This window comes from Sapajus apella, unplaced genomic scaffold (assembly GCF_009761245.1).
Source record: "Sapajus apella isolate SASKATOON/1434 unplaced genomic scaffold, GSC_monkey_1.0 scaffold126, whole genome shotgun sequence".
In the NCBI taxonomy this organism is placed as follows: domain Eukaryota; kingdom Metazoa; phylum Chordata; class Mammalia; order Primates; family Cebidae; genus Sapajus; species Sapajus apella.
This window is the reverse complement of record NW_022437066.1, coordinates 1,234,090-1,242,664: the sequence shown is the minus strand read 5'-3', so window position 1 is coordinate 1,242,664 and position 8,575 is coordinate 1,234,090. Positions and strand designations below refer to the sequence as shown.

Sequence of the window (8,575 nt, the reverse complement as noted above, 5' to 3'; positions counted from 1 at the left end):
TGAGTGAGCCGAGACTGTGCCACTGCACTGCAGCCTGGGGACAGAGCGTGAGTGAGCCGAGACTGTGCCACTGCACTGCAGCCTGGGTGACAGAGCGTGAGACTGTCTCAGGAAAAAAAAGTTGGAATGATTCTGGGAAGTCGTTCCTTAGGTAAATAAAATGCCGCCCTGAGAGTTGCCCTCTGAGGAGAGGACTCTGGAGGCCGCCCTCCACCCTCAGGCCAGGCCTGCCTGTCAGTCCCTGCCTCCCTGGACTGCCTCCTGGGGATCGCAGCCCACACCATGCCCTGTTCTTCCTCCTCCCCATTCCCAGGTTGCCCTGCCTGGAGTCTCCCTTCTAGGAGTGAGCCCCTGCCGTGTGGGCAGCACTGGAAGCCCCTCCCTGGCTGTCCCCAGTTCCCTGAAATAAGACTGCTTTCCTGCTAGAGAGATGCCCCCAGTCCCACCTTCTTTTGCTGGGCTCTCAGGGGCTGGGATTGGGGGCAGAGCACACTTAGAGCTGGCTTGGCCTACAGGCTGCTGTTGTAAGGAGCGTAGCAGGTGAGCACCAGGTGAGGCATGTTCCACGGGAAACACAGGAAGGCGCTGGAGGCTGCTGCCAGGGAGCAGTGGGTTCCAGGTCCTCACGCCCAGCCTGCTTCCCTGTGTGAGACTGTGGACACGCATGTGTCTGCCTCTCATCCACAGCCCCCCCGTTGCTACCTGGGGAGTCTGCATGGTTGCCGTGGCCTGGTTCCGGGTTCGAGGCTATGGACATGCCTGGTCTGCCCTCATCTGCAAACTCTGTTGCTACCTGGGGAGCCTTCATGGTTGCTGTGGCCTGGTTCCCCGTATGAGGCTGTGGACACACATGTGTCTGCGTCTCTCGTCCTCAGCCCCTGTTGCTACCTGGGGAGCCTCCAGGGTTGCCGTCCAGTGTGTTTCGAGTCTCTTCTCACGGGTGTCTGGGCCGTGGAAGTTCTCTGTGCTTCGTGGGGCCAGCACGTGTGCACTAACTTCACTTCAGCCAGAGGCTTTGAGGGCTTTGGACTCAAGCTTTACCCAAACTGCTTACAGGGCTGGGGGTGCTGAGCGCCTGTCTCCCCTTTTTCTCATGAAAATGCTGACAGGAGAAAGTGTGATTTGGAGATTTGTAGTCGGTTGTCCTTGCTCATCCGCCTGCCCTTCTAAAGGACTCTGGCTTTCCCGAGAAGCCTCCCGGGTGGTGTTGGTGCCGGGAGCCGAGAGACAGAGTGAGGCCTCCAGGAAACCCTTGGTGTGCTGGGTGACTGCTTGCCCTCCCTGTCTGCCCACTCTGCCCGGTGAGTGGGTCTAGATATCCTCATTGTTCCCTTCCTCTGTCCTCAGCATCAGCCCAGCCCTGAGCAGGCCCCTCCCCACGCAGCAGGAGCTCTGTGATGGCAGGTTAGAGAGGCCCGCCTGAGGGTGCTCTCTAAGGGGAGTGGAGCCCCGTGGAGTCTCCGCCCGGGAGGCTGAGGGAGGAAGAACCCCAGTTAATCCAGGAGGAAGGGTGGGGTGCAGGGGTGGCTGGACGGTGCTCAGAGAGGCAGGGAGAGTGAGCACGGCACAGAGTGGCCTTGGTGCCTAGAGAGGCAGAGGAGAGGGCACGGTGCAAGGTGCTGAGGCCGTCTGTGGCCGCCTTGGTGGGGCTTACTGAGTTCCAGTGGACAGCAGGCGCCAGGGCAGGGCTGGCACATGGAGGACTCTGAAGGCCATGTGCGTCGTCTGCAGTATGGAAACGTGGTAGTGAGAGGGAGCTTGCACTGGCCAGCCCCAGGCGGCTGCACTCCTGCCCCAGGGCTGCTCTGGTGGCATGGCTCTCTCCCAAGTGTCTCCAGGGCCTGAGTACCGGCAGGTGGGCGTCTGTTGCCCACTCACTGTTGCCCAGTGGGTTTGCTGAGATATGCTTTAGAAGGCGTCCACCACTCTAGAACATGCTTATTACATGGGGGGACTGAGAGCCTAGTGCTGAGAACCTCTGACATTAGTGTTAACAGGAGGACAGCCTGTGCCCCTAGCTGGGAATGAGGGGTGAGTGGCAGGAAGCCCGTGTGTCCATGCCTCTTTGAGCTGTGGGTTGGGTGTGTGGACGCCTCACTGAGCCCTAGTTTCCATACTAGCGGCGGGAGATGGGACTCGAGGGTCTCCAAGGCTCCCCAAAGCTCTGCGGCTCTGCCTCTCAGTCTTGTCCGCAGGTCAGCGGGGAACTGACACCTCACCCTTGCCTGCTACTGATCAGTTTGGTGTTCTCTCAGGAGGACTGTTCTGGAATTGAGGTGTAGCATGCTGTGTGTTCTTCCTTAGGGCTTTGTCGTTCGTGGGGGTCACAGCTCTCATGGCTGCCGCTAGCGTGACCCCCCCCGGCTCCCTGGAGTTGCTACAGCCTGGCTTCTCCAAGACCCTCCTGGGGACCAAACTGGAAGCCAAGTACCTGTGCTCCGCCTGCAGAAACGTCCTGCGAAGGCCCTTCCAGGCGCAGTGTGGCCACCGCTACTGCTCCTTCTGCCTGGCCAGCATCCTCAGGTGCGGGGGCCCGCAGGCTGGGAGGAGGGGCCGGCAGGCCGGGCTGGCTTTTGAGCCACACTGCCCAGCCTGGTAGCTCCCAGCATGGCCGGGTTTGGCTTAGATGTGCTCCAGGTGTCGATACTGCCTGGCTTTCGGAGGTTTAACACGAAGAATGTAAAATTAGTAATTTTAAGATAGCATTTTGAAATAGTGTTTTGGATACATGGGGTTAAATATAATAGTCATTACAGTTAATTTTACCTTTTTATTATTATTATTATTATTTTTGAGACCGAGTTTCGCTCTTGTTACCCAGGCTGGAGTGCAATGGCGCGATCTCGGCTCACTGCAACCTCCGCCTCCTGGGTTCAGGCAATTCTCCTGCCTCAGCCTCCTGTGTAGCTGGGATTACAGGCATGTGCCACCATGCCCAGCTAATTTTTTGTATTTTTAGTAGAGACGGGGTTTCACCATGTTGACCAGGATGGTCTCGATCTCTTGACCTTGTGATCCACCCGCCTCGGCCTCCCAAAGTGCTGGGATTACAGGCGTGAGCCACCGCGCCCAGCCCCTTTTTATTATTTTTAATGTGAGTACCAGAAAGTTGAAAGCTCCGCCTCCTGCTCCCTTTTTGGCTGCTCTAGGCAGCTAAGACAGCCGCCTTTCTTACAGCTGAGCCGTCTGAGAGGCGTGGTCTCTGCAGGTCAGCGCAGCTGTGCAGCACCTGAGTTCCTGCAGCAAGCGTCCTTGGCTTTTGAGGAAGGCCTTGTTCACATGCAGGGAGTGCCCTGGGTACTCCTGTCAGGATTTAAATCTTCTCATCTACTTTAAATCTTTAAAAACATTGTACTGTGAATCCTGGGGGTTAAAAAAATGTACGGTTAACATATGATTGCTGCTCGTTCATTAAAGAGGAGAAGGTTTAAAGAAATCATGGTGTGGAGTTAGGTTTTTGAACTGAAGCAAAGGGTGTTCGTTTATGTTTTGCATTACATTTTATAGTGGGATTTTCTTTTTTTCCCTACTAGCTCTGGGCCTCAGAACTGTGCTGCGTGTGTTCACGAGGGCATATATGAAGAAGGCATTTCTATTTTAGAAAGCAGTTCGGTAAGTAAAATATCTTAAAGCTAAAAATGCTGAACAGAAAACGTCTTGGAATTTCCTTTAACAACGTGGGTGGGGCCGGGCACAGTGGCTCACAACTGTAACCTCAGCACTTTGGGAGACCCAGGCAGGAGGATCGCTTGAGTCCAGGAGTTTGAGACCAGCCTGGGCAACATAGTGAGACCTTGTCTCTGTAAAAAAATTCAAAACTTAGCAGAGACTGGGCACAGTACCTCACACTTGTAATCCCAGCACTTTGGGGAACCGAGGTAGGTGGATCACCTGAGGTCAGGAGTTTGAGACCAGCCTGGCCCACGTGGTATAACCCCATCCCTACTAAACATACAAAAATTAGCCGGGTGTGGTGGTGTGCACCTGTAGTCCCAGCTACTTGGGAGGCTGAGGCAGGAGGATTGCTTGAACCTGGGAGGTGGAGGTTGCAGTGAGTCAAGATCATGCCACTGTACTCCAGCCTAGACAACAGAGCAAGACTCCATCTCAAACAAAACAAAATAAAAGCCCCAACAACAACAACAACAAAAACTTAGCTGGGTGTGGTTGGCACATACCTTTAGTCCCAGCTACCTGGGAGGCGGAGGTGGGAGGATTGCTTAAGCCCAGGAGATAGAGGCTGCAGTTGGCTGTGATCACATCACCCCACGACAGCCTGGGCAACAGGGCAAGACCCTGTCTCTGGAAAGCAAAACAAAACACAACACCAGTGGCCAAGTGAAGCTTTAGAAGCCAGAAGTTGGCTGGTCATGGTGGCTGTAATTCCAGCACTTTGGGAGGTCGAGGCAGGTGGATTGCCTGAGCTCAGGAGTTCGAGACCAGCCTGGGCAACATGGCGAAACCCCATGTCTACCAGAGATACAAAAACTTAGCCGGGCATGCTGGCGCACGCCTATAGTCCCAGCCACTTGGAAGGCTGAGGTGGGAGGATCGCTTGAGCCTGGGGGACGGAGGTTGCAGTGGGCCAAGATCATGCCACTACACTCCAACCTGGGTTACAAAGTGAGACCCTTTCTCAAAAAAAAAAAAAAAAAAAAAACAAGGCAGCCAGAAGTTGTCCCTTTGCAGACTTGGGAAGTTTAGGGCTTGGAAACTTTGTCATCAAGGTGGGTCAGTCCTCAGAGAGTCATCCTCACTCCTAGGGTGACCTGGGAAGGTGGCACGACACGGAGTTGGTTTGGTTTGGTTTGGATGCGTGGCCCTGTGTTCCTCGGTTTCAGCGGGGAGGCCGGGAGGAGGTTTAACCTGAGGGCTGTTCCTCTCCCTAGGCCTTCCCAGATAATGCTGCCCGAAGGGAGGTGGAGAGCCTTCCGGCCGTCTGTCCCAGTGATGGGTGCACCTGGAAGGGGACCCTGAAGGAGTACGAGGTAAAGTCGGGCGGCCCTTCAGAGCCTGCATGTTGCATGGTGACAGAAGCCCCAGCAGTCAGGGGTCGTCCCCACCCCCGAAGCAGTTATGACCTTGGCCTGTATTTTCCTTGTGCTGGGGCTGAAGCCTGTCTGATGTCTGTGGAGGAAAAGACATAGCTGCTTCTTAGAGTATGTCCGTTTAGAAACACATGTAGTGGGCAGGGCACAGTGGCTGATACCTGTAATCCCAGCACTTTGGGAGGTGGAGGCAGGCAGACCGTGAGGTCAAGAGATTGAGACCATCCTGGGCAACATGGTGAAACCCCGTCTCTACTAAAAAATACAAAAATTAGCTGGGTGTGGTGGCGCGTGCCTGTAGTCCCAGCTACTCGGGAGGCGGAGGCAGGAGAATTGCTTGAACGCGGGAGGCAGAGGTTGCAGTGAGCCGAGATTGCGCCACTGCACTCCAGCCTGGCGCCTGGCGACAGAGCGAGACTTTCTCTCAAAAAAAAAAAAAAAAAAAAAAAGAAAGAAAGAAAGAAAGAAACACACGTAGTGCAGAGCACAGACCTGCACCGTGGAGCTGGGGCTGTGTGGCCTCCAGTGAGGCACTAGCCCTCCCTATGCCTCAGGTTTCTTGTCTGTCGAGCGTGGGTGGCTGTGAGTGGGAGGTGCCTGTGTGAGCCCAGGGAAGGCCGCGGCTATCCAAGCAGTAGCATTTCCCGGGAATGGCGGGAAGGTCGCCGTGCGCCAGGACTGCAGCTGTCGAGTTTGGTGGGAGTTTTTTGTTGTGTCTCTTGTGTCCACAAAGGATTTCTTATTTTGAATTGTGTTGACACTGGAGAGAGCAGAAATAATGGACACATTTGTCCTGTGGTCACAGAAAGGCTTCCAGCCAGCAACATAGGCAGCGGCCCGCACTTCACTTGGAAATGGACACATTTGTCCCTGTGTGCCAGGCGAGGTGGGCTCACCTTCCTGCATGGGCATATTGGGGGCTTCAGTGCGAGTCTCATGTCACCTTTTCGGCATTTGGAAACTTGGCCTGCAGTGCAGAGGACGGGAGGTGCTGAGAGAGCTAATTTAGGCCTCTGCAGCTCGCCAGGCCGTGCGGCCTTCTTTCTCATCGCAATGAGTGCCCTTTAAGAGGTTTCCCTCTGGGATCCTTGCTCGGGATTCCGGGAGTAACGCTGTCCACAGAGCCCACAGGCAGAGGCAGCCCAGTGTCCACGGATGAATGGATAAATACAGAGACTGTGGTCTGTGCACTTGGTGGCATGTGATTCAGCCTTAGGCACGAAGAAGATTCAGACACGTGCTCCCCAGAGATGAACTCTGAAGGCATTGCACTGAGTGTAATGAGCCAGCCACCAAAGGACAAATCCTCTGTGATTCCACTTACATGACGTCCCGGGAGTGGTCACATCCATGGAGACAGGAAGTAGAGTGGAGGGGCAAGGGTCACTGCTCCGTGAGTACTGAGTCGTCATTGGAATCTCAAAGAGAGGAGGCACCTTGATGCCATCCAGTCCGGCTCCAGGTTGGTGAGGCTGTGAGGGCTGTTTGCTTGGAACCCTGGCTGTCTGCACTTAGGAGAGCTACCTGCCCAGGCAGGGGCTGGGGTGTCCTGCCCAGCCGGACCCTGGGGTGTGGCCTGTTGGGTTTGGAGTTGGACCTGCGTTATTGTGGGTTTCTCCTTTCCCACTCCCTGCCCCGAAGGCCTGGCCGCCTCCCTCGGTTGACATTCTCTGCTTTGTGGTCTTTGGCTCCAGGTTTCATTGTTTCAGAACCACCCAGCTGCGTCAGGTGGACAAGGGGATGTGCTTTCCTCCCTAGCACAGGGACTGAGTCCTGGACGTGGAGCTGGAGCTCCAGGGCACTGCCCCAGAGTGAGACTCCAACCTCTGTGGGCAGAGATGCCAGACCGCCAGACCGCCCGCAGCCATGAAGCGCGACACCAGACTTTCTAGGTTCCTGCGCGGGTCTGCTGCACGAGCGGCTGCGGTGCATCACACCGTCTGCCTCAGCCCTGCTCTTCTAAAGAGACCTGCAGCTTGGTCATCACCCAGTGCTATCTGCAAGGGGGATGGCTTCCTGGGCAGGTTGCCCAGGGTCAGGGTCTCCCTGGGAGTGTGAGGGCACCAGCTGGGTGCAGGGAGTAGGGGTGCTATGTGCCATGCTACCCTCCTAGAGGACTGAGAGGCACCTGGGGGACAGGTTGGGTCTCAGTTCCCAGCCCTGCACTGGACCCCAAGTCCTTTGGGGTCCCTGCCACCTCCAGGCTCATGGGATGCAACACTGACAATTATGAAGGCGTCCGGCTGAGGGCCAGGAACCATAGCCAGCCCCTGGGCTGGGGCGCCACGCGGCCCGGCAGGCACGCAGGGTGGAAAGTCCCTGGCTGCACCCTTTGAGAGCTCTGGAAAGTCCCTGAGAGGAGTCTGGTTTGGTCATGTGGGAGGGGCGGGCACAGCTCTGGAATAGCTTGGCTGTGGCCTTTGATTTTATTGATAAAACCTCTCACTGGCTGTAAGTGTCACACACATGGGGGCGGAAATGCAGCCCTCTCTGCGGAGTTGGGGGCCGCCTCTCCTTGCTCTCAGGTTGCTCAGAGTACGCTGCTAGTTGGGGCGTTGTTGTGAGTGCAATGCTGAGGCTAAGGCGGCTTTTTTTCCTTGGTGGTGTGAAATTTTTTGGGAAAGTGGAAAATCCTGCTTAGCTTTTGAATATGTTTTTCCTTTGCAATGATACCTTTCTAGGAACTGAATGATTTTATTCATTTTTTTATTTTCATTTTCTTTGAGATGGGGTCTCGCTCTGTCGTGCAGGCTAGAGTGCAGTGGTGTGGTCTCAGCTCACTGCAACCTCTGCCTGCCAGGCTCAGACGATTCTTCTGCTTCAGCCTGTAGGCACCTGCGACCATGCCTGGCTAATTTTTTGTATATCTGGTAGAGACGGGGTTTTACCATGTTTGCCAAGCTGGTCTTGAACTCCTGACCTCAAGTGATCCACTGCCTTGGCCTCCCAAAGTGCTGGGATTCCTGGCATAAGCCACCGCACCCGGCCAAATGGAATGATTTTAAAACTTCAGATAAAAAATGATTATGGAGTACCTGCCTAGTGCTAATAGCAGAGCTGAATTCCCCAGCGGGCCCGGAGCTGCGTGCTCTGGCAGCTGGGTGGTGGGGGTGCAGGGAGACCTTCCAGAGAGGACACAGGCCGGCCGCACGAGCAGTGGAAAGGCCAGGAAAGGCCGGATGCTCGGCCTCATGGACGTTCTAGTAAAATTCAAAGGTATGATGACTGTATTTGCGACAGACGTGTAGTTTGAATTCTGGCTGAATAAACTTGATTTCTTTGAACTATGTCCGCCGTGGGTGGGGAGAAGACTGACACAAATGGTGGTAGGTGCATCAGCTGTAGCACTGCCCTGGGTCCCATGGGCAAGTTCAGGTATGAGTGCCAAGAGGAAGGTTTTATTTCTGACGTGTCTGGCACGCAGCACATGTGAGCAGGGAGTAGGAGGCCGACAGTGGAGCCCAGCGCAGCCCCGAGGCGCCAGCCAGCCCGTGCCAGTCTCCTTCAGCCCCAGCTCCACAGCCCCA

The 8,575-nt window shown here is 55.5% G+C and overlaps 1 protein-coding gene and 1 long non-coding RNA gene across 11 annotated transcripts in view; one reads left to right on the top strand and one right to left on the bottom strand.

Annotated features, from left to right (window-relative positions):
• Positions 1 to 8,575, top strand: part of TRAF2 (TNF receptor associated factor 2) — a 33,939-nt gene that overhangs the window by 4,753 nt on the left and 20,611 nt on the right. For 5 of the 10 annotated variants that reach the window (XM_032261801.1, XM_032261803.1, XM_032261799.1 and 2 more), the window contains 3 exons: positions 2,305 to 2,523; positions 3,534 to 3,612; positions 4,890 to 4,988. In XM_032261801.1, coding sequence (XP_032117692.1) covers positions 2,336 to 2,523; positions 3,534 to 3,612; positions 4,890 to 4,988 — 366 coding nt within the window. In that variant the 5' untranslated portion in view covers positions 2,305 to 2,335. Of the gene's footprint in view, positions 1 to 89; positions 1,302 to 2,120; positions 2,196 to 2,304; positions 2,524 to 3,533; positions 3,613 to 4,889; positions 4,989 to 8,575 lie in introns of those variants that run through there. The other 5 variants (XM_032261807.1, XM_032261804.1, XM_032261800.1 and 2 more) reach the window with 2 other exon arrangements.
• LOC116539163 overlaps positions 1,958 to 8,575 on the bottom strand; it is a 15,625-nt gene continuing 9,007 nt past the window's right edge. Inside the window, exon 3 of the long non-coding RNA XR_004263935.1 lies at positions 1,958 to 2,093. This is a non-coding gene — a long non-coding RNA (uncharacterized LOC116539163). The remainder of the gene's footprint in view (positions 2,094 to 8,575) is intronic.